Raw genomic sequence first — 27,190 nt, forward strand, 5'->3', positions numbered from 1 at the left:
CAAGAGTGTCACAGTTTTAGCTAATGCCAATAATATGTTCTCCTTGCAGCCTTTTCCACTTTTTCACCACTATAAATAGTGCTTGAGAAAACAGTGCTAAAGAAATGCTGAACATCTAGCTAACACTCTCCACGTTCACGGCCATCTGCGTAAGGGCGTTTCTGCCCCCATCCTACTGTGGCTTGTTGTGAGTACTTGCTCCGTATATATTGTATCAGATTTCTTAACTGCCGAGGAATTGTTTCCTTTCCCTTAAGGTTTAGGCAAGAAATTGGTCTGTAAATGCATACTCCGTCATTGGTTCAAACAGCTAACTGGTTCTTGCTACTGAACGTGGCTATACTGTTACCATTTTCCTTTTGGGATCAGAATAAATTAATAGCTCTAAAGAGGAATTTCTTAGCTAGGTCTATTACTTTAGGATAATCTATAAATCTTTCATTTATGTATTTACCTATTTACCAAACATGTGTAATTGTTAAAACCTGCCCCCTCTACAACTGTAGCCTCCTATCCACACGTTCACCATGGCCAAAGGCTTCCACCAACGACGGTCTATGGTCTTAGTGCACCTTTAATTCTAATTCCCCTCACTTTCCAGGCTTCACTGACACACATATCCATGAAAGGAGATGCATATTTGGGAATTTCAAACATTTCACCTACATAGGGTGATTGGGTTAGAACAAATGTGATAGAAAAAAAATCTGACTGGGATGCCCGGCTGGCTTAGTCTTTAGAACATGTGACTCTTGATTTCGGGGTTGTGAGTTTGAGCCCCACACTGGGTGCAGAGATTACTTAAAAATAAAATCTTTAGGGGCGCCTGGGTGGCTCAGATGGTTAAGCGTCTGCCTTCGGCTCAGGTCATGATCCCGGGGTCCTGGGATCGAGCCCCACATCGGGCTCCTGACTCAGTGGGGAGCCTGCTTCTCCCTCTCCCTCTGCCTCTCTCCCTGCTCATGCTTTCTCTCTCTCTCTGTATCTCTGTGTCTCAAATGAATAAATAAAATATTTTTAAAAAAATAAATAAATAAAAAATAAAATCTTTAAAAAAAAAGAATAAAATCTGAATACTTTGGAGTTTTCATACATGATGGAGGGACTACATCAATTTCCCAAGGCATCCACTGATACCCTGAGATCTACTGCATGAGGAGTAATCCAGTGTGATTGAGACTCTACTATAATACAATGAAGTTCATCAGAAGTCAAAAAATGCCACTACATATAGGTGTAAATATGTGTTAATACATTTGTATGAGATATAAATGTGACCGATGCTATCGCACAGAGAAGTATAAAGTGCTATGTACAGATGTACTGTGTGCCGATAAAGCCATTTGGGAAAGCGGATATAAGAAAACGGGGAAATTTCCTTCCTAAACTAGATTCCACGTCCAAAATCTGGGTAAATCAAACATCTCAGTAGGACCAAGATGCTAGAATAAAGGGCAGTGACATATGGGCCAACATATTTAAGAGCCTGTGCAAAACTATTCACGCTTTCTCCCATGCCTGGAGACTTGGAATCTATGTGTTAAGATGGCATCATCACATGATGGAGGTAGCCCGAATCACTAAGTCACTGTCAGGACAGCTTGTCCGGAGAGTTGCCAAAACAACCAACACTGCATGTGTGAGAAATGAAACATTTTTGTGTCATGGCACAAAAAGCCCCACAGGGCTTATTCGTTCTGCAGCATAATCACAACCATCCTGACTAATATATCAGTTTAAAAGTATACATCTCCGCTGGAGTGGTGGGGGGTGGGAGGGATAGGGCAGCTGGGTGATAGACATTGGGGAGGGTATGTGCTATGGTGAGCTCTGTGAATTGTGCAAGACTGTTGAATCACAGACCTGTACCTCTGAAATAAATAATACATTATATGTTAACAAAATAAAAAAAAAAAAGAAGAAGAAGAAGATAGCAGGAGGGGAAGAACGAAGAGGGGGAAATCAGAGGGGGAGATGAACCATGAGAGACAATGGACTCTGAAAAACAAACTGAGGGTTCTAGAGGGGAGGGGCGTGGGAGGATGGGTTAGTCTGGTGATGGGTATTAAAAAAGGCACGTTCTGCATGGAGCACTGGGTGTTATACGCAAATAATGAATCATGGAACACTACATCAAAAACTAATAATGTAATGTATGGTGATTAACATAACATAATTAAAAAAAAGTATACATCTCCTATTGGCTTCTTTCATATTACGACTCCCATTTAAATGGGGCTGGCTAGCTACTGAAAACGAGCAAGGGAGGAATCAGCAGAGGCAGCTCGCACCCTCGTCTCTGGTTTGTGACATCCAATGCCCTCTCCACAAAAATATGTTACTTGCTTTGCCCTAAAAGTGTGTCACCCTCACTCTTCGGTTTGTGGCATTCAACGTCTGTGGGGCACAGAACAAAGCCCTTTATTTTATTTTTTTTTTTAAAGATTTATTTATTTGGGGGGGAAGGGCAGAGAGAGAATCTCAAGCAGACTCCCCACTAAGCACTCAGCCTGACTCGGGGCTCGATCTCACGACCCCGAGATCACGACCCAAGCTGAAACCAAGAGTCAGCCACTTAACCAACTGAGCCACCCAGGTGCCCCAGCAAAGCCCTTTAAAACACAGGCCTTCTGTGACTGGATGTGTTGTGATCTGGTAATCATTGTCTCCTCTCTTCTACTAACTCTGTTTTCCATCTGGAAAGCTTCGCTTGTGCAAGGTGAGGTCAAGATCATACGAACTATCGGTAGCAAACCTTCAGTCAACTCTGCTTCTACTTTCTACATTCTGTCTACACTGGGCCTCCACAAAGACATTCCCTAGTCTCCCAAAGCCATTCCATGGGTCGTGATCATTGCCTTGCTTCATTCAAGATGGAGTATGTTTCCCTCTCGCTTTCCACTGTTAATACCCTTAACTTTTTTTTCAGTGACTTTTGAGGGAACAGGAGTAAGAATGCCTTTATACTACCAACTTGAGGTAGTGTTTGCTTCTTGAGTGTTTGATTCTTAAGACCTGCTCTTCTGATTCCAAATGCAGTTAAGACTTCTCTTCTTCTCTCTCTTGAACTGGGTAATTTTCCGTGATTCTTGATAAAATCAAGGCTATACCTTCTGAAAAGGAGATGTCAGTCAAAAGAACAGACAATGTTGAGTCTGACCCCAAGCCTACAGTTCCAAATTCCATAGAACAACAAGTTTTCTTGGAAGTTGTTAAAAAGATGAGTAGAGTGAACCAGAACTTGGGGTATTTATGAATAAACAGACTGATAAATATTTTCCTTATTTTCGTTTTCACAATTGGTGGCATATATTTCAGCACCAGACGCCCTGGACTGTGGTAGATAATGGTAAGCGGGGCCAAATGAGCCAGGTACTGAGAAAACAGCTCCAGTGTTATTTGCAAACAAGCACAAAGGCGAGGCTGGTTGATGAGGAGGCACCAAGGATCCCTGAGGGGCACTGAGACAGCACGACAGCCCTGGCCTGAGGGAAGACCTCCCGGCCTTCCTGACCCCGTATCAGATAGTTTTATTGTTCACGTTCTTATCTCCTTATTTGAGCCCTCCACAATGTTTTGTCAAAGGGAAATCTACCTTCACCTCTTGCTTACTCACTGTATTGAACTGAAGAACACAGTAAACTTTCAAGTTAAAACGTATTACTCTTTCCTCCTCAAGTTCCACCACATTAGATTTAAGACTACACACAAACGAATTGTGACCACAAAGCAGGTACTATAGAAATTCTATGTGTAACTGGAAATAAAAATTGAAATATTATTTCCAGAAAGGTTTCTGAGACTAGGAGTGGAAAGCTGGTTTCTGTCGGGGACAGCTAGGCGGACGTTTATCTGTTAGTGAAGACATACAAGAAGAGCTTTTCCAAATTGTGTAGTTACACAGTGACCATGACTGAGAGCTTGCTGAACTAAAGGCCTTTCTGAACTCAGAGCTACTTCAAAAAAGTAACTGCCTTTCAATGTAAAATATATACAGCAATCTATTTTCTATGATTATCTCATATGCTCTGGAATTGAGTAAGATTTATCTTTTTAATTTTTATTATTTTTTAAAGATTTATTTGAGAGAGAGCGAGTGTGTGTGTGTGTGTGTGTGTGTGTGTGTGTGTGTATGCTTTTGCTGGGGGGAAGGGCAGAGGGAGAGGCAAAGAGAGTCCTAGCAGACTCCTCGCTGAGCATGGAGTTGAAACAGGCTCACAACCTGAGCCAAAACCAAGAGGCGGATGCTCAACCAATTGCCACCCAGGCACCCCAAGATTTATCTTTTTTAAAGAAATGGCGATGGAATGTCTCTACTGCTTGACCTACTGTAATCTATGTAATTTTGTTACTAAAACTTTAGAAAAATTAAAGGTGGAGGAAACAAACACCAAAGTCAGTAACAAATAGAAAGACCACAGACTTGAGGAACTGTGACCTTGGTTCAAATGCCACCATTTGACTTGAGGGAAATTACTTATCTTGTCTTAGCTTCTTAGGCTCAGTCTCCTCTAACTTCCCAAATTGCAAATGATCTCTTAATTCTTGGATTCTCCACCCGTCTTTATCACTCAAATGGTACCTATCACATTCTAATTGTATTAGAAATACATTGTCTCACTCATCATTCATTCATTCAAAACAAACTGATCATGCTTCATTTAGATTGCATACTGCCTTAAATGCTGACTTCACAAAAGTAATTAAAACAGGGTTCTTGCCCTCCAAAGGCATATTCTATATGGGAAAGAGAAACACAAAGAGAAGTACAATAAAAAGCATGATTAGATACTACAATATAGGTACTGCAAGATGTTATGACCAACTCAGAAGGTGTAACATTTGGGCCAGATCTTGAAAGATCAGTATCTGTACATGAATGCCTTATTTCTTTTACTGACTTGATGTCAGGGACCACGCCTCAACACGCTTTTACCATGGTAGGTGCCAAATAAATATATATGGGATGAGTAAGTGAAAGAAGTCCAAATTTTAACCTTTTAATGACAGAAACATACAAATACGTTTCAGAAATATAATAAATTTATGCTCTGACAATGGAAAAAATAATCATCAGGTATTCAAATACGTGTTGGTAAAAATGTAAAATGAATTTAAATACTAGTCTGTAAAGAAGAACCGCTGAGACTCTTCTTTTGAAATACCATAAACCTGGGGCACCTGGGTGGCTCAGTCGTTAAGCGTCTGCCTTCGGCTCAGGTCATGATCCCAGGGTCATGCTTGGCGGGAAGCCTGCTTCTCCCTCTCTCACCCCCCCTGCTTGTGTTCCTGCTGTTGCTATCTCTCTCTGTCAAATAAATAAATAAAATCTTTAAAAAAAAAAAAAAAGAAATACCATAAACCAGAATACTGTAATGCTGGGAGCTGCCACTGAAACAGTGAGAGGATCCATCACTTTCTCTCTCGGTACTCTGTGATATTGGTGTTACTGTCCTTTGACAAATGAGGGAACTGGAACAGAAGCCATTAGCTCCAATCATACAATTAGCCCATGGTGGAGGCTGGATTCCTTTCCAGCCCTGCCTAGCCTCATTGTCAAACACCTAGCTGCTAGGTGATGTAGCTTCATACTTTGATTGCCCCACACAAGCATCAACTTTGGGGGGTCAGTACCATTACAGCTCCTACTATTCAGATAAGCATCATGCTGCAATAAAGGTCATCTGCATTTTTAAAAGACAGTAGAAGGGAGTTAAGGAAACCTCTTTTCAGTAATTCAGACTGGAGAAAATTCTTGACTGACTTACTTTCAAAGGCTCAAATACAAGTTTTCAACCATGACTCTCCCAGTGTTTGAACTCAGATTTTGAAATGTAAGGTATGCTCTAAATTTTTCTTTGGTTTAATCCCAAAGGATTGGAATCTAGATTCCCTTAGTACCCAGATAGTTCATGTGAAATGCTAGATGCAGCACGGTTACCATCTTACTCTTACACTGCCCCAGTGGCATTCTTTTCATTAAGGCCACTTCTCTGGGAGGCAGCCAGGAAAACAGCCACCAGAAGAGTATGTGGTATTTAGAACCTCAATATTAGATTAAAGTGGTCGGACCTGTCTATTTGAATTCCTCCTTATGGCTGGTCATACGATCTTCCTGCAAAGGAAGCCTAGAATAATCTACTTTAAGGTCAGGGAGGAACAAAGGGTGTCCTGGAGAAGACAGCAAAGAGGAAACAGACACTAGGAGAAAAAGAATGGAAAAGCCAGAAGATGAAGGGCCGTCCATAGGAATTTCCCAAACCATTAACTGCCTAAGCTTATCTCTGAGGTTCACAATGCTGATTAGGGCTCATCTGCGGCACAACAATGGAAGGAACAAACGTAAACACAAATCCACGCATCAGAATCTCTCCCCCTTTAAATGGTCAGCTTGGAATACCCAAGAGTTCATCCTGAATTACCCAGTAAAGGGACAGCTGATCAGCCATGGTCAGAAGACACCTGTGGCGGAGATGTATGTGACAGGAGATCAGAGGCTGAGGCCATTAAGCCACAGTCATTATTCCCTGTCATCTGATCCCATGCACCCTTCAGGTTATATTTAGGCTCCCCATGTGAGAGTTTTAGCCAAAGCCATCATCACGGCAGTAGCAATAATTATGAGCTCACGAATAATAACAGTAATAACTAAATAATAACTAAATAATAACTAAAATATTTTTAACATGGAAAATATACCATTTTGAAGTACTAATTTCTCAATTTCTCAACAAAATGAATATATTTCTCACTTTAAAAAAATACATTCTCCCTCCTCGTTCAACACACTATCAATTTCCTAACCTCCTTTACCCTCACCCCTGTCCCCCCAACACACAACCTCACCATGTCCCATACACCCCATGTACAGACTGTTGGGGAGGAAAAAATTTCCCTTTACCCTTCCAAGTTTTTTGGCTGGTAAATTGATATAAGGCATATTAACATGGAAAAAACAAAGTTAATTATGTACGTATGGGAGCCCCATAAGAATATGAGACCCAAGGACATGAGGGTCAGTTATATGCCATCCTGAGCTAAGGGAAGGGGTAGGGACTTGGGGCTTCAAAGGGGAGGAGGGTGATTCACAGGACAGTAAGAAGAGATGTTCGATAATTAGATGTTTGCCCTGCTGTACAGATAGGTCTTTCAGAGAAAAAGTAATCTCCGGTAATAGCTTTTTTTTTGAACCAGGCACACTATCTAAATTATTTTAGGTCATAACAACTTTATCCTCGATTATTATGCTTTTCCTGGTAACCTCCCATAACTGACTCCCACCCCCAACATCTTCTTTTGTCTTTAGCTGAACATGGTATTTAAGGTGATGGCTTTGGCCATTCTGGGGAGTTATTCAGTTTTCCTGGGTCTCTCCCATGTATACTCAGGAGGTATACATATTATTAAACTTTTGTTTGTTTTTCTCCTGTTAATCTGTCTTATACCAATTTAATTATTAGATGAGTCACAGAAAAGTAGAAGGAATTTTTTTTTCACCATACGATCTGTTCTATAGGCGATGATCAACTTACAGAACCATGGGATAAACAAGGATTCTGAACTCAGACTTAACCAGATTCAAATGCCAACGTTTCCTTAGAAAACTGCATGATTGTAACTATTCTAAGTTTGAGTTTCCTCCATCTGACCCACTTTGGATAAAGTATGGTGCCTCATAAAAACATGACACACGACTTATATAGATACTGACCCTACTAACAACTAAAAAATAGGGATATTTTTATATATGTCAATTATATCTTAATAAAACTGTGGGACAAAAGTTAAGTAAGTAAATAAATAAATAAAATAGGGTGTATTTTCTATATACACTTGAAACGAAAACAGTCATCCTTTTCTTAATTACTAAAGAATTTACCTGCTGTACATCAACCAGGATTCCTGGTTCTTCTCTCCTCTTCTGGGTCTGCTGCCTTTTGGTAATGTGAACAAAAAGCCAACATACAGTCCATAAAGCTCATTTTATATTTTTAGGCACTCTAATAAAGATTTCAGAGAAGAGAAGGTTGAATTTAAATGCATAAAATGAGACGGAGGATGAAGTAGAAGTTCAAACTATTCAGGCTAATGCCAATTTCCATTTCCACGGATGACCAAAAGCTGAGTTAGTTAGACATCACTTTTGTAGCCAGTCAACTGGCAAGTCATCTGACTTAAAACACCAAATGTGCCTCTATACCTGGAGTGTGGAAATCAATAATAGCCTGCCCTCTTCCCCGACCACATCTATTCCCGAGTGGGCTCTGTTTCCTTTACCATGTTCTCCATCCTCAAAGGTCAATCTGATAACATGCCCATGAGGTCTACAGAGGAGGCCTCCCATCCCGTGACCCCCAAACTGCACTGTCTGCTAAAAAGTCATTGAACACAGCTGAGAAACAAAAACATCCCAAGCCACAGTTGGGTGATAATATGTATAGCTGTCAAGATAACCTGAGAAAACAGGTAGCTAATGGCAGCAGAAAGCCAAGAATGCAAAAGGGAAACATCTGTGATTAAAAGAAAAAAAGAGAGAGAGCAAAAACAGAACCCTAATGTCAGCTTCCTAAGGAAAAGGCATTTACCATAAGTCTATCCCTCTGTGCTCCACTTTACCCTGAAAATGTATTGATGTATGTATGTATCCATGCATTCATTCACTGTGCTAAGCACTCAAGTGCTATCTGAGTGCACAGTAATTGATCCTAGGCTTCACTCGGGAAAGTAATACCCCTCACTGCTTTGTATTTGCACGTCAGATGTATTTGTGGTTGAATATCGGGACACTCCCTTTGGGGGAACTGCATGCTCTCTGGGTCTCTCCTCTCTGGCATTCCGACAAAGAGAACTGAGCTTTCAGGTGAAACCTTTTACTGCAGGCTGCCTTCTCCTCCCAAGGCCCAAAAGAAATCTGGAACAACCCAAAGGCAGGCACAATCCACTCAACTATTTCTTCCCCGAACGCCCAGTCACTTTGCTTTCCCTTGTATTCATTTCAGAATGAGCTGTGCACAGTGAAATGGCGACATGTTCCTACCTGGTCTCTCAGCCTCTCTTGGTGGCCCATGATTGCGGTAGCATGATGTGGGTATTTCTGCTTCAGATGTTCCAGGAAAGCTTCTCTCTTCCTGTCCATCTCAGACGTTTGCATTCCCAGGATTTCTTTGGAACTTCGGGGCCCACCTAGAGTGTGTCTCCTTGGGATATTGCGGGAAGACCTGGAAATTGAAACACGGCTGTTTCCATTAGAAAGGCGCTCCTTGGTTCTGCGGCATTCTGCATCTTCTAATGACGTTACATGTAGATTGCTTTTTCCTTGGTCTGAAAGACAAAAAGAACAAAATACAGTTCACAATTAATGATCTCACTAGAATCTCATTTACAGAACACCAAGAGGGTTTGTGGCAGTGGTGAATGTGTAAGTGTAACCTAACAGATTTTTTTTTTTTTTTTTTTAGGCAAGAAGGGAACAAAAAATCAACAATCAAAGGAAATACGAAAAATCGCACTAAAATGAAAAGTTGCAGAAAAAAGTGAGCTATTTCTGACTTTTTCCCTGAGGTTATTCAAAACGAGAACACGTGGTCAGACTAGTTTGCAGGCAACTGGGTTATCCCTTACCTTCATCTGTAATTATAGAAAAGTTAACTCCAGTGGTTCTGATTATTTCTTTATTTTTAATTACAATTTCATGCTGGTAACAGGACCTTTATATTTCTACAATCTGAAGGTGGTTTCTGAGACACTTATTTCATCCCAGAGGCCAAAAATAGCTATTATAATCACTGACATGTGAGCCGCCTAAAAATTCCAGCCCCCCCCCCGCCATTAGAATAAAGCAAGCAAGCATTAGACTATTATTAAATTAATATTATTATCAGGTAAGAATGGAGGGGATGTGAAGGCTTAGGCACATTTTATGTGAAGTGGACTTTAAAACACACAGTGAAAAGGGAAGAGATATGATATGTGTGGACGGCCTTGGCCTAGACCCTTGGCCTTGACCCTGCCTCTGACCTGGCCTTTAAGGGACAAGCTGATTTCTACCTAGAAGGGAGCAAGTGAGCCAGGCAATGACAGTGTTTCACCTGCAGGACCTGGATAGGGAACCTCTGCTCATCCTCAATGGTTGGCAGATGGGGTGTCGGGTTTACATATTCCAGTTAACTGAAAAAAAGGCAATTACTTCTTAAAAACCGAGAATAGAAAGAGAATGTTATGAACATTCAGATTCTCTTCATGAGGAATAGTTCTTACATCTTACACAGATGCAGGCAGAACAGAGTGTCCCTGTTCACTGAATTCCCGGGGAAAAGCACTGAGTGGGGGTCTCAGGAGTTCTGCCTTTCACCCTAGACTTAGATCTCTCTCAGCCTCACTGTCTTCATTAATAAAATGAGGATGGTGATCTAGTACTAGGTATGCAGAGTCTTCTAGCTCTAAATCCTTTAAAATCTACTCTAACTTATTTTTTAAAGAAGTTTCCAAGAAGTGCTCATTTGCTAACTATGTATCCTGAAAAGTTATGTGCAGAAAAAGAGATCCAGTATTTGAAAGTTCTAGATTGGAGTCTCAGATAGAGAAACAAGACTTTACACCAGCGATATCCAGAGTGTCCAGTTTATGCATAAAGTAGCTCATCTAAAGGCAACGCCACCAACGCATGCCCCACCTCACTGTCTAGAAATGTCTCTCTATAGAACTCTAGGTACAACACTCTTTGGTTAGGCATAGAAAACATTTTAAACTCAGGCTGGTTTTCCATCCCTAGAAGAGTGTTCTGGGAATAATTCTTCTTGTTTACTCTTCACTTCTCATTACATTGCTAATTATAGCATCTCCACCAGACACCGATGAGGAAAGGGAGGAAAAATAGCCAAATTGGTTAATTCTCCTACTTTTCATTAGTTTCAGCAGTAAATTTAGAAGGGGAAGAAGATGAAACTATTGATTAAAAAGATATTGAGGGATTAACTGTATCCTTTATTTAGGTTGCCTTCTCATTACGTGGACTCACAGGACGGCTACCTTTTTTTTGTGGTGTCTTCTTGAATAAACCAGAGTAACAGGATCCGCTGAATGAAGCTAGATGCAAAAGATGCCATATGTCAGGCTGGTAAATACGCATGCAATCTGGTTTAGCTTTAGCTTTTGGAGCGCATATGTGTGCACATGAGTCTTATATTAGCCAAAAACTTGTTGTATACTTGATATAACACTGTTGACTTTTATACAGATTTTTACGGTTACTTTTGACATCATTAACATATTTTTAAAATTATCCAGGACAGCTAGATTAATTAGCAGGGTTGAATCTCTGGAAAGGTCACTCCTTCACACGGGCGTATATACACACAGACCCCCAGATGGCGCCTCCCATACCAGCAGGGGCAGAAAGTTCCATTCTGCCTTGCTCTGCCACACAAACTCACAGGAACTATTTTGTTTCATCCAAGGATCCTCAGAATAGGTCAAGGCAGCCAGAACAGTAGCCCCGTGGAGACTGAAAAGAGTTTTCCACTTTCTTCCTTCAGATAAATTGGGAAAGGAACAGGAGGGGGAGGGGTGGCGTTCAGAGTCCCATCTTCTGTCATCATTCACCTTTGAGCAGCTCCGACTTGCTGACTCTCTAAACCCCTATTTTTTTCCTAACACTTTGCACTGGAAGGTCATGTCAACCTTACGGTTCTTTGCCGTTTTTTTTCCTCTCTTGTGGATTCTTCTAAAATGTCTCCAGTTGCTTAACAAGGTTTAATGTGACTTGGAGGAAAGAAGCCAACAGCACCAATGGCTAATGCACCAATGACCAGATGCACCGTCCCTTGGCGGACATCCAGTCGCCGGCGGGGCTCACCCCTCTCCGTGTCTCACCTTCTTGCCCTCTACCGCCCTCAGCTATGGGCCCCATCTGTTTCCCATCCCACCACCAGGCACCTGCTCTGCCCTCACAGGCACCACCGACCACAACCCACCACCACTTTCCACACGAAGCCACTTGACCACGCATCTCAGTCACTGGAGCCTTCTACTCAGGGATGCTCAGCTCCTGGGAACTGCCAACTCCCGAGCAGGAAGTAGAGGGGACAATTCCACCATTCCAGTCATTCGGAAGAATGTGACCTCTCAGCTGAGGAGACCAACCAAGCAGGGATAGAAACAAACAAGGGGACCAGGCAAAGGACACTGAGTCACAGTTCCACAGCCGTGGAGCCAGAGATCCGAGTCCCAGCCGATTCTCATTACCCACAATGCCATCAACACAGAAATACAGCTCTATTTCTTGTCTGGAACGCGCCTGGGTGCTAACATTTAAGTATGGGTGTGTCTAGCGGCTTGCTATTCTGGGAATCTGTGTCAAACAAATAACGAAGCTGTAGCATGAAGACATGGCTTTCAGTTTCCCCTTCCTGCTGCTCCCAGCCTCTGCCCAGCCCAGGGCCACTCCTTTGTAGCTGGTTCGCAGCAGGGCAAAGAGCAAAACAGGAGCTCCGCACAGAGAACAGCCCCTCCAACATTCCCTGGAGCAGAAGTAGGGGTGAGGAGGGCAGAAGCGCCCCCGAGAGAGAATTTCAAAGGGCTTCCTGGCTGAGATGCAGCGAGTTATCCCGCAGGCAGGGGACCACGGGAGCTCTGATGGCTTCCGCCAGGTCCGCTGACTTCCAGCAAGGGGTCTGCGACCTTGCATCATTCGGACATTCCACGCGCGCTTTCTACCTGACAGCCAGCAACGACACTTCCCTGAGATTTTTACTCCTGAGCTAAGACTAGGTTAGCTACAGCCTCTTGGAGAAGGAGTCCCTCGCTTCCTTATAGTGGCTCCTGGTTAGCTATCTCTAAGGGGTAGCTTTTAAAATTGTGCCAAGTTCCTCTCTGGTCATAGGACCATTGTGAGGAGCTGCTGTTTTGTCTGGCTGTCTATTCGGACCTACCGTGGCAGTGACGCCATTCTGTCCTTCTGTATCTTCAAACCATAACGTCCTTCCGCTGCACACACAGAAAGACTGTATTTTCCAGGATCCTTCATCCAGATGGGGCCTCGTACTAATTCCTCTGGTCAGCGCAAGTCAGGTGAGACACCTTTAGTCCCGGGCCCCCAGACTTCCTGAATAATCGTCCATGCTCTTTCTCTTTCGTCTTTGGCTCGTTGAATGCAATAGCTCCAGTGGAAGCTGCCAAAGCCTTGGGGAATGGGGTCCCCGAGTCAGCCTAAAGATGGGCCCCCAGGAGATCCACCTGGCCAGGAATGTCCGCATTCCACTGTGTTCAAAAAATTAACATTGACTGTGCTAAACCACAGATATTTCAGGGTTGTTACAATTAGCCTATCTGACTAATATATATCACATATTTTGCTGGGGGCCCACAGGGTTCCTTGGTTGGCCAGTTCTCTTGTTAATATCCTACAGATCACCACCATACACGAATTGGCACAGAAATTGCAGCTGAAATCAGACCATGATAATGATTCACCTAAAAAGCCTGAAAAATTAAATAAGTGACAAAGAAGCTTTCTGATATAGATTTTAGACAAAAGAGGAACAGTCCCTCTGCTCCCCCGAAAAGTATTCTCATCTCAAGTGTTGGTCAGATGATTCATTCATTCATTCTTGAAAATATGTATGAGTGCCAGCTCCGTACACTAGAAGGAGTTAGGAAATGTAATGGAATTGTGATCAAGATAGACATAATCTCCTTGCCTCCCAGAGGATCCACATTATAATTAGGGATGCAGACAACAAACAAATAATACGTAATAAGTGCTTGGGAGGATAAAACAGGTAAGGGGTAGAGACTGATGGGGCAGTTTTAGAGTTCTGAGCAAAGACTTGAGTATCGGGGACTCCCCAAGCTTGCGCTCCGTGGGGGCTGCCAATGCTATTTTTTTTTTTTGCAAGTTTAAGGTGTACAGTTTGATACATTTATATATTGCAAAATGATTACCACCCCCCAAAGCAAATACTATCTTGAAACACTGGTGAATCAGGGGTTGGGGGAGGCAAGCAGGTGGACTGATTAACACTTCACCTGCCCAGGGGTTTCAAGAGCTTAAGGAACTGAGGAAAAGCACACACCTCGGGGCTGCTGTGGGCTGATACATCCCAAGGAACACCCCAGGATCACTCTGAAAAGCCCCTGGCCTTCAAAGGGAGTGTCAGATTTTTAGACTGCAATTCAGCCAGTAACTACTGAGTGCCTACTCTGCACGGTGCACATCGAGGTACACAGTCACACTGTTGTTGATCTAAGCAGGCTGTCTATTCAGCCATGGAAGCCTCATTGATTAGAGCTATTCCTGAGGCAACCATATGCCCCAATTTGCCTAAACAGTTGTGCGTTACAACTGCTGTCCCAGCGAAATTATTTATAGGGTGCCTTTTCACTCTCAAAAGTGTCTCGGTCTAGACGGTAAGTTTACATGATCACCCAGGGGATCCTTATCTATAGTAGATTGGTAAACCCCAAGCCCTCGAGTGGGATCATTAGCCTTTTGTTCAAGAAATATTTATTGAGTGCTTTCTACGTGCCTGGTGCTCTGTTAGGTGCAGGGAACGTAAGGATGAAGAAGACCTGATCTGCCCTGGCATACTACGCTGTAACTGAGTGAAACAGATACAGAAATGAATACCATCAAGAGTGCCAGGCTAGGAGTAGGCATGGGTTATTATGGGTGCTGTGAGCAGAGGCCTGGCCTCCCTGTATGGTCCTCATGCTGACCGAAGACCTGGAACGGAAGCCATCCTCCTTCACAGCCTTGCTTCACCCAGAACTCAATGGGACCCTACACATCTAACCTGAATACTTCTCACCCTTACAATCTCTCCAGCCACCCCTCCCAATCTCCCCGACCTCTAAATGCTCAAGTGCCCCAGAGCACCCCGTGACCTGTACACACAGACCCAGTCCTAGCAGATCTGCCATAGACCCTAGACCTTTCTCCTCAATTCCAGTGGAGACTATCACGCAGCATTCAGCATCCCCATTTAGATGTGAGATAAACATCTCCATCCTAATCTATCCAAAGGACTTCCTGTTCTCCTCCTCCATTTCCAAACCAGAAACACCCTCTCCCCTCAGCTGCACTCAAATGCTTTCCCATTTATGTAAATTGCGACTCCATTCCTCCAGCTAGGCAGACCAACATTTCTGAAATCATCTTTTGACTCCTTTTCTCTTATGTTCCACATTCAATCCCTCAGCAAATTCTTTTGGCTTTACTTTCATTATACATCTAGAACCTGTTGTCTTCTTATCAGCACCTGTCCTACTACCTGCTGGTCCAAGCTTCTGTATGGTTTACTATAGAAGCCTCTGAAATGGCCCCCCTGCCCTTCCCCTACCCCCACTTGGGTTATTCTCAGTATAGCACCCAATATTTCCCTTTTATATGACAAGTCAGACAGGCTCCCTACCTCCTCTGAAAAAAAAAAGCTAAAATCTCTGCCAGAGTCTCATAGCCCTGTGTGATCTGGCCTGGGATGACCTCTTAACCTCTTTTCTCCCATCCTTCTCCCATGTCCCTGCTGTTCTTCGAACAAGTTCTTGCCTATTCCCTCCCTTGCCTCTTTCAGATGTTTATTCAAATATACACCAGTGAAGCTCTCCCTGATAACCCTATCTACAGTTTCACCCGCAACCATACATACTCCCTGTTCCCTTTCCCTGCCTTATGTTTCCCTATAGTCTGATTTCCATTTAATAGAGTTGCTAGATAAAATATGAAATGCCCAGCTAAAACTGAGTTTCAAGTAAACAATGAATAATTTTAGCATAAGTATGTCCCAAATATTGCATGGGATATACTTACACACACACAAAATTTGTTTGTTGCTTATCTGAAATTCAAATTTAACTGAGCATCCTGTATTTTTTTTTTTTAAGATTTTATTTATTTGACAGAGAGAGACACAGCGAGAGAGGGAACACAAGCAGGGAGAGTGGGAGGGGGAGAAGCAGGGTTCCCAGCTGAGCAGGGAGCCCGATGTGGGGCTTGATCCCAGAACCCTGGGATCATGTCCTGAGCCGAAGGCAGACACTTAACGACTGAGCCACCCAGGCGCCCCCATCCTGTATTTTTATTTGCTAAATCTGGCAACACTGCCGTCTAACATGCTATATATTTTGCTTCTCTGTTCATTGTCTCTCTCTCCCACCCCCTTCCCTCCAAACACGGCTCTTAGAACATAAGTTCAATGAAGGCAAGTATTTTCCATCTACTTTGTTCACTGCTGGATCCCCAGCAGCTAAAACAGTAACTACTACATTAACGGATGCTCAATATTCATTGAATGAGTAAGTAAATAAAGTGATCACACTCCCTCAGCCCAACTATCTTCAGCCTCTGAAGCATCTTTGATTTGCCGTGGTTGTTTGAAAGTTATTTCTTAAATTGGTCCCACTCTAATTGCTCCTCTAGATTCTGTGTCATTTATTTCAACAGAGGCCCAAAGACTGAATCCCTGCTGTAGGATCCTGTCCTATCAATTAAGGGAGGGAAGGAAGCCTTATCTCCCACCGGACCCCACCGACCAGGCGCCCTCAAGGAAGAGTGCTCTGTTTTAGAAGCACAAACACAGATACCTAGACTGATGGCTGTAAAATGGGGGATTCTCGGAGGTTTACTAAGCTTAAGGTTTCCCGAGTTTCACCGGGCGGGGGAGTAAGGGGGGTAGGGGGGTGGGGGTGTTCTCTCTCTCTTGTAATTCCGTTTTCTTCAGTCTAGCTTAGTTTTGCATTTTCAGTGTGGATGAGTCATTTGTTACTTCCCTTTTGCCTTTTTAAAACACACACACCTTTTCCCCTGTGCATAATCCCCACTCCCACGCACAGCACTGCAGCCCCGCAAGCGCTTCTTTTAGTTCCTAACTGGCCCCTGGATGAACCTGGGGTAGGGTGGGCGGGGATGGTTTCGGATTGTGCGGGTTTCGGAACATGCTGCCTATATGATACCATATGATAGGCTCTGGCATCATAGACGTCAGAGACTGGAGAGCAGAGAAGTCCTTTCTCCACCCAACGCCACTGTGAAATTTCTTTGGAACAACATAAGCTTCTGGAAATTCCCTACGGAAAAGACAAGTCTATCACAAACACAATTAAAGGAAAACTGCCTGGAGAAAATTTACCAAAATTGTCTTAACAACTCCCAACTTTTGAATTAAAACATGCAGAGATCCACACAGTCCCATCTATCATCCGGATGTACCCGTGCTCCCCTGCTGTTCCGATCTGTAAAATGAAACATCCCTAAACTCTAATTTAACCCTAAAATTCCGCCAAACTTGCGAGCAGCATGCCTTTGCCTCATGGGATCCCCCAACCAATGAATGGGAATGCTGCCGTCCCAGAGACAGCTTCCCAGAAACAGCTCCTTTCTCCCACGGCTGGAGCAGCGAGTACGAAAAGCTGCTATTAGCGATCTGTATTTTGTCGCTGCCTAGAGACAGAACACATACGGACTGCTCCCTGTGCCACACATGGGGCATCCCCACGCCACTTCTTTGGCTGCTTAAGAAAAGCCTGCCTGAGATAATGTCAGACCCAAGAGATCACAGCTCTCCACGCAGTTCTGAAAACGCACACCACCCCCCAAGAAATGCGCGTTCTCTCTGCCCTGCGCCGCGTCTCGGGTTCTAAGAAGCAGCCAGCGGCGAGGAACCCGCGTAACTGTAACTCCATCTTTGAATGAGTCTGTTACTTACCCTGCTTCTGTCTGCCGTCTGCTGAGTGAGGAAGGCACGGCTCACATTTCGGGCTTTCATTTTCTTCCATTGTCCCTGCCTGCGGCACAAGCTCCTCGCTGCTCTTTAAACTTCAGAGGCAGCTCGGAAAGCTCCCAGAAAGCGCCTGGAAGGGGGCCCGGGGGGTGGGGAGGAGGGGACCGTGCGAAACCCCACCCCAAACTATTCTCCACTCCGGTGCAAAGTCTCTCTCGCCCGAGAAAACTGCATTCCAGCGTCAGGCCGCCCCCCGGCCCTCCGGCCCTCCGTGCCTGCGTCCCCGCGTCCGCGCGCCCGCCCGCCGGACTGTCCCGGAGGAAGGCAGGGGCGGGGGGGAGGGCGGGGAAGGCTGTGCTCCCCGAGCCGCCCGCTGCCCCTGCCCCTGCCCCGGGTCGACCCTGCGCCGCGCGCGCCCGAGGCCCCAACAGGTGATGGGCTTTCCGACCCAGGACCCAGACCGCCTGTTTGCACCGCTGCAAACCGCCCAGATTCCGCAGCCGGGGGAAGGAAAACATTTCACACAGGATCACCGGCAGGCACTGAACGCCGGGTCTCTGGTTTCTTTAATCTCAGACACAGAATGAGCCTCCCAAATAGGCTGATAGACGCATTACTAAACAGCCAACTGCTGAACATCGCAAATTTCGGAGAAATCCCTTAAAAAAAAGAAAGAAAGAAAAACAAAGCGTGTATGCTGAATGTTGTTAAGTAAACACTTCCTGGCACTAACTGTTTAGAACCTGATTAACACATACAAAGAGGTTGTTTACTTTTCACACAATTTCAGTCACTTCAACTGAACTTTAAAAAGTTTGTGCTCATTTGCCTAGGCTTTGACTCCGCCCCTTTCCCCCAACACACACACACACACACACGCACACACACACACACACACACGTCACAGATCTGAAAAGTAAACTAGTAAAATCAACCTTCTGAAGTTCTCAAGTGAATTACTTTAAAATATCTGAAAGGCAATAAAATTGCTTTTCTTTGGATGGGCAGAGTGGCATCCAATATACTCATTCTCCTTTTAAACTATCTACAAATATTTATTTTGTTCTTTACCCAGTCCTTGAAAAACTGGCAAATTTCCCAGAAAGTGAAAATAGGAGGCACAATGTCCACACACAAAAAAAAGGATGGGAAAATAATCTAAGCAACATTAGCTCTGCCATCCTAGCCATCTAACAGTAACACAATCACTAGTAGGAAGAGTGTGGTATTTTCATCTACAGCGGCCCCATCACATGAAGGGAAAAAAAGAACAATGATTAGCCTGCTGACCATACCTTGACCCAGTTTAACCGGCCACTCGGGCAGGATTTTAGATTAATTTAGATCAAGAATCTACCAGAACAATGGCTGGCCTATCCTCCAGATTCTGACCTTGAGTCACCTGTGTGTTTTGGCAGTGTGGGGGACATATTTTGGCCATTTAGGGCAAAACGATGTGGAAGCCCCTAAAGGACAAAGGATGTAGACCAAAAGGAAAATGACCACGCCAGAGAGTGAGCCAAACTCACATCAGGAAGGGAAGAAGAGACCTTGAAACCCCTCAGAGGATTTTTCTTGAAATCCAGGAGGTGGTGAATCTTCTAGAAAGTTAAAGCCACGCCTGGCAGCGTTCATACAGGCAGTTGAGTTGACAGAGCTCAAGGTCTCCGCGACTTTGCAACAGAATTACCTGGTAATCTTGCTTTAAGGAGGAACTAATATTACACAGTTTCTGTACTGGTTTCCCGCAGGCAAATGCCAGATGAATCTTGTTTTAACCTTACTGTTTTCTCAGATACAAAATGTTCAGGAAAGAGGGATCTGTGTTCAGGCCCCCAGGTCCAGATTATCTTGATCCTTGCGTAGCTGTTGTGTATCTGTCTGCAAATTATTAATGCCAGAAATGATTGGGGCGGGGGGGAGGAGAGGGGGAGAGGGAGAGACACACTGCAGCCAGAGCTCAGGTCTAGACCACACGTCCCTGGGCTCTGACACTAACCTAACTTGCTCTCGTTCGAGAAGAGCCAATTCCTAGCAGCTCCTACCTGCCACTCGACACGGTATAGTGTCAAAAACCCCAGGATGCAGGAGGCAACAGCGTACTTTGAATGGCAGTCCGTAACAACCAACAGCACCCAGCCTGCTGGGAAGCCTTTCAATCCAGGCTGGAAAAAAAAAATCCATTTTTAGACGTAGATTTTGCTTTCCTGGGGCTGTTTGGAAAGTGTGAGGGCAGCCCTTCAGGGCCCTGTTGATCCCCAAGTAGGCAAAAGAGGGGCCCCTTTCCCACCAGTTTTAAACTCTGGTTAGTTTCCAGGCAGCCCAAGGAAGCCCTTCTGCCCACCATGTGTTCGAGGGGCTGGGATTCTCCCCTCCCCCACCGGCAAGGCGGATGGCGGGCGGTGTAGATAGTCCTCCAAGCGAAACTCTTTGTGGAATGCACAAAAGAAAAAGGCATTACCAGTGAAGAGAATTAACATAAATCATTAAGGACCATGAAATCTAGACACATATTTATAGTAAATCATGTTCTCTTGAATAGTTAAACTTTCTGACCGTTCTATGGGGGAAAGCTTCTACCAGACTAGTTACTGGCCCTTTGTTCCTTCTCCTTGAGAACAAGAACTGAAAACAATTCGAGAAAACATTGTATTAATGCCTTGGCACTGACTATTCTGTACATCTCTCTCCAGAGCACACAGACCTTACTAGGACCTGACTGTCAGCTGATTGTCAGCTTCTCCGAGAGGGGTCTCTAGAAAACGCTGTTTTCTGCAATTGCCGTAAGCTCAGTAACTCAGATCTTCATGAAAAATGCTATTATTGTCATTGCTGTTACTGTGGAAATGTTCTTTCTGGAAGAAACCCTATTTGAACTAGAAGCACACCGTGCTTTTAGGTTTAATTTAATTTCTAGGTTTAAAAATTGCTATTACAAACCAGTCTGCCTACTGCCGTACTTTTGAAAGTTGCTGTGATAGGCAGAAGGAAAGCGGGAGGAACTTGAAATGTGATTTTCCTGCAGTCGTACAGAGAGCTACAATAATGATACCAGGGGGCTAAAGTTTCAACTCCATTTCTGTTAACCAGCGAAGGTGCAAGACTATTTATTGGTTAATGGCTCCATATGTTGGCAATTCATGCCTCAAAATGAGCTAACACATACACAAAACGTGTCATTTCAAAGGAAAGACAAGTGATGGAGATAAGGGGGGCAAATGGTGATTTTGCAGGTGGAGCTAACCTGTTACAGAACTGGACCACTACTGGTTTTGATAACGCAACTTAGACAGCCGCCCCTATGGGCATTCCTCACAAGGGTCAGAAACTATTGCATGTGACTTCTTAGCAGGCCTATTTAATTACAGCATGTCAATGTCCTTGATGTAAGCTCTTCAAGAGAGGAATTGCTAGCAGCCAGCGTTCCTGGAATAGCGCTGATACATTTCAAATTCTTTTTTATTTTATTTTATTTTTTTTAAAGATTTTTTATTTATTTATTTGACAGAGAGAGACACAGTGAGAGAGGGAACACAAGCAGGGGGAGTGGGAGAGGGAGAAGCAGGCTTCCCGCTGAGCAGGGAGCCCGATGCGGGGCTCGATCCCAGGACCCTGGGACCATGACCTGAGCCGAAGGCAGACGCTTAACGACTGAGCCACCCAGGCGCCCCTCAAATTCTTTTTTATTTTAAACCCTATTAAGAACAAGAGAGCCTACCCTGATCGGACAATCAGGACACGAAAGAAATAATTCATGCTTGCGGAAGCCATAACATGTAATTTGCAAAGGCACTGGTAACTGAATGGAAAACGACACAAACTCAGGTGAAAAACAAACCAAAAATGTTTCAACCTGAGCCCCCCAGGCTTTGATGTGTTGTTACACATCGCCTTTCCTAAGCGAACACTGCTGTGTGTCACCGTGGAGTTCAGAAGGAAAAGACTCCTGCAAATTGGGAAAACATTTGCTTAAATGGATGATCTGGTGAATGAAATGTAGGCTCTCCCATCCTACTCTTGCCAGCAACGTGTCAGCTGGAGAGGGCGACCTTATTCTTTAAATATAAACCAGAGCACTTGTGACAAGGGAAAGGGGACACTATTCATAATCGCAACAGGACAAGATGCAGAAACCACGACTGTCCCTGGCTAGGCAGCACAGATGGTCACCCATGCGTGGCCCAAGATAAGCCCCATGTGCTCCTCAGGTTTCCAAATGCAAAATGAGCATAAGTAATGCTGTTCGAGGTTCCCTACGAGGAGCTTTAAGCATTAATTAAAGGGGTGAACCTCGTCTGAGCTGTTTCACAAGCCCCATCCCCAATCTCACATCGGAGAATACAAATTCAACCATATGATATTCTGTATGATTCATCCATCCAAACAGAATTTTCCTTTCTGCGTTTAGGGCAAAGATCTCACAGATGTGACCAGAGAACCATTTGTATCTCCGGCATTCTCTCCAGAGGGTAACCAATCTTCCTGATCTTACCGGAGTCCTTAAAACCCCAGCTGCTCCGAGGAGATGGGGCCAAACAAGGAAGAAGAAGTGAGTCGGCCGAAAGCCTCCCCCACTACTCCAGTCTGTTTCGATGTCTTGGAACTTTCTTCCCCTACCCCATAAAACTCTTCAGGCCCTTATAACTAGGAACTACCCTCGGATCCAATGTGTTAATGCTTTAAACGTATTTGCTTGCTTTTCAAGAGAATCCATTGATGTTCATTTTTATCGGGGTTTCTTTTATCTTTTTTAAGTTGGAAGATGCTGGAAAGCAAAGACCACGTCTGCCCAACAGTGTAGCCGGAACTGCAACGTGTGAAGTATGTCATGGAGAAACCAGCGCTCAACTCTGACTCGGGTGGGCACTGCAGACCAAGTCTGGATCCCAGGTGGCAACTTTTAAGTGAAAATTGCAACTTATATAGGTTCACCCCTTGCATCCCAGAGCTGGCTAAACCATGACATATTCTATTGAGTTCTTAAAGGCCCAGGGTGGAGCCCACGAAAATGTGAGCACTCCCACGGATACCAGCACCCTGCTTGTTCCTTGCTTTACCCAGTGGTGCTAGAGTGAACCCTGTCATTAGAGAGTATTTGGTGAGGCCTCACTGGGGAGGCATTTCCGGGCCTACTTCTGCCCTTGGGCTTCTCCACATGCCCTGCAAAGCTCTAGTGAGCTGTTGGGGGGAGCAGATACTATGGGGAACCAATCACAGAGCCAGAAAATTGGGATCAAATGGTAGCTTCTATTGCCCTCTCCCATTTTGCAGATGAGCAAACTGAGGCCCGGAGAGTTAACGCCAGTCAGCCTCCCTCGTCAGCCATCACTCTGTTGAATTTGTTTCATGCTTAGGATCTTCTGTACTCTTTTCTCACAACTACTCTAGGGGACCCCTCAATTATTCTCATTCCTTTTGCTTTATTGAAATGGACAATACAGTCAGCGTTGGTCCAGGGGAGACCAGATGTATTTTCTAAAATCCCTCTCCCCTCAACCACAGGATTGGGTCTGGTATTGTTTGGGGGTCTTTGCTGGACAGGCCACAAGGCATTAGGCATTCGTACCTTCTCTGCTCATTGAGATGCGGCATGTGCTGTATGTGCTGTGTGCGCTTACCCGTGTGCTGGTTCTATAATCCCAGGGACATCCCAGGTGGGACAGGGCTTCCTCCAGGAGGTGCGGCTGGGACCAGCCAGCAGAGATAATGAAGGCGAGCCTGGACATGGTGTGATAGGGGAAAGAACCTGTGAGGTGAGTGGGGGTACAGGCATGGTCCTGTAGGCTGGGGGGGTTGGGGTACAGCAGAGGTGGGGTGTGGGGGCTCTGACCTTGGTACAGCAGAGAGGTCTAAGACATGCCTCCTAGGGGCCTGGAGGGGGATTATTCTTCTTGCTGCCCCCTGAGCCTTTGCTCTCCTTGCCCCCCACCCCTGAAACTCAGAGCTGCTCACCTTCCCTACCAGGCAGGGGAGAAACATGTGCACCTGCACTGATCGTGTCTATATGCTTTTCTGCCAAATAAACACTGACCTAGACTTTGTTTCAATCACGCACCTAGTTTTTTTGCTTTTTCATGTTTTCTTCAGTTCTTCGTTTTCGCAAGTAATAGCCACAAACGTTATTTGTGAGAGCCGCAGATGACAAAGAATGGAAGGGTCGGTGCAAACCCACTGCTCTTCTATCTCACCCGCAGGAGGCTGACACTGTGCTGGGGAGGGGGGCGCTGCAGGGGCGGGGGTGCACGGAGGGTGGGCCACTCTCCAGCTTCTTCACCAAGCCCCCCTCAGCCTCAGGTTTTATGGGCAATTCTTGAAAACCAATCATGGGCTTCAGAACTTAAGTTTTTTACAGTGATTTCATTTTTTCCCACCCCATTTAAGGAGAGGGGATAAGTTATGTTCCTTTGCAGATGAAATAAAACAGTTTTAATAATGAAGGACCTAATTTCAGGAGCCAAGTGAGAGGAGGAAGACTGGGGCTATTTACCAACTGCCCTGTGGCTCTGCTTCTCGCCCCCCCCCCCCCCAGGTGCATTCTGTGTTCCCCCATGTGCTACTAGAGCTTAACATTTTCTATCCCGGATTATACTGCTTTGCTTTTGAAACACATTCTTTCTCAAACTTTATAATTGCTCAACTGAGCAAGGTTTTAGTGGGATAAAATATTTAATTAGAGGTTGGGCCAAGTTTTCCACAACACTCTATGAGGAATGTAGCTTATGTGAAGCAGTTGAATTCATGAAAGCAAAAGAATAAGATGGTAAGTAGTTTCTACCTGCTCCTCCACCCCAACACACACCTCCTTCCTTCCACACACACTCCCAACCCATGTGCTTCAGAACCCAAATCCCTGGTGCGCCTGGATGGCTCAGTCAGTTGAGCATCTGACGCTTGATTTCATTTCGGGCCATGATTTCGGGGTCGTGGGTTCGAGCCCCGCGTCAGGTTCCACGCTCAGTGGGGAGTCTGCTTGAGATTCTCTCTCTCCTTCTGCCCTTACCACCCCCTTCTAAAATAAATAAATGAATCTTAAAAAAAAAAAAGAGCCCAAGACCCTAATAAATGGCAAAAGTAGTGTAGTAAAGTAGGCCACTGAGGAACTGATAAAATCCCCAGTGTGCCCTGCTCACAAGCCCCTTCTGAGGAAGGGAGCGGGGAGCTAGAGCTCCCTGGTAGAGAGCTCAGGGCGCTCTGGGCTGGAGAGGGGCTCAGAGACCAGTCAGATCTTCCCTCTTCTTTCTTACAGAATTTGAATGAGGTCTAGAGAAAAAGGAGTTACGGTGACCAACAGGCCAGGTTTGCCCAGGACTTTGGGTGTTACCAGGATGCAGAAACTTCTTTATTTTTTTTTTAAGATTTTATTTTTTTATTTATTTGGGGGGGTGGGAGGGAGCACAAGCAGAGGCAGGGGGAGAGGAGGGGCAGAGGGAGAGGGAGAAGCAGACTCCCTGTTGAGCAGGGAGCTTAATATGGGACTCAATCCCAGGACCCTGGGATCATGACCTGAGCCGAAGGCAGACGCTTAACCCACTGAGCCACCCAGGCGCCCCTGGATGCAGACATGTCTATGCTAAAACCAGGAAAGTCCTCAGAAGGTGCAGGTGGTCACCCCAGATGCCAACAGTATGGCAGCCAAAGCGGAGCCCCACAAACAGATATTAGCCAAGAGGCAGCAAGAGAAAGGGATGGGGGAAGGGAAGGTAAGAAAGGGAGGGAGCGAGAGGGAGGGAGGGAGAGAGAGTGCAAGCCAGCGAGCAGTAGCAACAGCAGAGAATGAAACTGGCAGGGATGGAGCAGTTGAATGAGGGACAAGGACAGGTTTCTGTTGGTTTCCCAGAGTGGCTCCAGCTCTATCCTCAATGTCAAAGGACCATGCCTATCTGCTCAAGAGGTCTGGGAAAGCCATTTCCTAATCTTCCTGCTTCCTCATATAAGTAATAACCCAACCTATGGGTAGGCCTAGTCCTTGTCATCTGAGGAGGTCACGGCCTGTGAAAAGCAGGACACTCAAGTGGACAGTTTGCAGAATCACTTCTGAGATAAATAATAAATATGGTTCATCTTCAAAACACAATGTTCTTTGGCCTACCCTTTTCAAGATTTAAACTAAACAGTTCATAACTGCCTTTGCTTGCAGGTTTTTGCAGTAAAATGATTTATTTCAACACATTCCAAAACTTCTAAAGGTAAATTAATGTAGACTGGATTCAGGAAAAGAAAAGAAAAAAAACAACTAAGGAAAAGGAAACTGAAAATTATCTTGTTCAGGTCAGTGTTTCTCAAACATCAGCAATTTGTTTTCTGATATCAAGTTGTGACAGTTTATACTAGGACTGACTTAATATTGACTCACTTAAAAAATTTAAGCTTTTTCTCCTTGATAGTATTGTTAAAATTGTGGGTTTGATAAAATAGTGATATATCGTCTTACTTCTCTTATAGTATAGGAAATACATAACTCTTTTTAAAAAGTAAAATATTTTGTTCTTGTCATTGCTTTATAAGACACTGCTGTCTGGAGAATATTGGTTTAGTGTTGGTAACCAATCCATCCATCCCGTCATTCACTCACCCTTTCTTTTAAAAAACAATTATTGAGCACAGGGGCCCCTGGCTGTCTCAGTTGGGGGAGCATGTGACTCTTGACCTCACGGTTGTGTGTTTGAGCTCTGCGTTGAATGCAGACATTACTTAAAAATGAAATCTTTAAAAAAATTACTGAGCACCAATTTGCCATGTGGGGATGCTAAGGATGTTGACATTAATAAGACAAGCCATAGGTATGTGAATGTTTATCATTGCCCGGTGTAGTATTTATCGGCTTATGCATGAGCCCCTCTCATGAGATTGTGAAGTCACAAAGGAGTAAGACTAGCTTTGGTCCTCTTGAAACCCCAGCCCCTACCACAGCCCTACGCGCACTGAGATGCCGAGTAAATGTTTTTTGCCTGGTGGCATCAATGAAGGAATGAGGAAACCATGTAGACTAAGAAGATAATGTCTATGTTCACTTAATCAAAGAAAGAAGAGTAGAGCTCTAGCTGAGATATAAACAAAAAGCAGAGGAGGAGGAGCGGCCACGTTGGTCAAGAACAGGAAAGCTTAGGAGAAAAGGTAACGTGTGGTCTCAAAGCACGAATAGATTTTCACCAGGTGCATCACTGGGGAAAGAGCGTTTCAACCCAAGGAACCTCAAGCGCAAGGGCCAATACCTCGAGAGAGTATGAGCGGGGCGTATGTGTTTGGGAGTATGGGGAGTGATGGGTGGTGGCAAATGATGGCAGAAAGTAAAGACGTTTAAAAAACAATTGATGATGGGGATCGGGACTGGCAGAAGATGGATAAAATAAGCAAGGGCCAATTTTGAGGGTTCTTGCCTTTCAAATGAGAAGTTGAAATTGTATCCAGTAGGCGATGAGGAATGAATGAACCAAATCTGTGCTTTAGGAAAACGATTCTGTTGGCATAATGTTGGC

At 44.6% G+C, this 27,190-nt stretch overlaps 1 protein-coding gene across 1 annotated transcript in view; it reads right to left on the minus strand.

The window, feature by feature from the left end:
• KIAA1217 (KIAA1217 ortholog) overlaps nucleotides 1-18,241 on the minus strand; it is a 283,978-nt gene extending 265,737 nt beyond the window's left edge. The window contains exons 1-2 of the mRNA XM_081818914.1: nucleotides 17,700-18,241; nucleotides 9,038-9,321 (exon numbers count right to left, since the gene is read on the minus strand). Coding sequence (XP_081675040.1) covers nucleotides 9,038-9,321; nucleotides 17,700-17,769 — 354 coding nt within the window. The 5' untranslated portion in view covers nucleotides 17,770-18,241. The remainder of the gene's footprint in view (nucleotides 1-9,037; nucleotides 9,322-17,699) is intronic.
• Between the last annotated feature and the right edge of the window lie 8,949 nt (nucleotides 18,242-27,190).

This window comes from Leptonychotes weddellii, chromosome 5, assembly GCF_054177405.1.
Source record: "Leptonychotes weddellii isolate Sample4059 chromosome 5, ASM5417740v2, whole genome shotgun sequence".
NCBI classification, from domain to species: domain Eukaryota; kingdom Metazoa; phylum Chordata; class Mammalia; order Carnivora; family Phocidae; genus Leptonychotes; species Leptonychotes weddellii.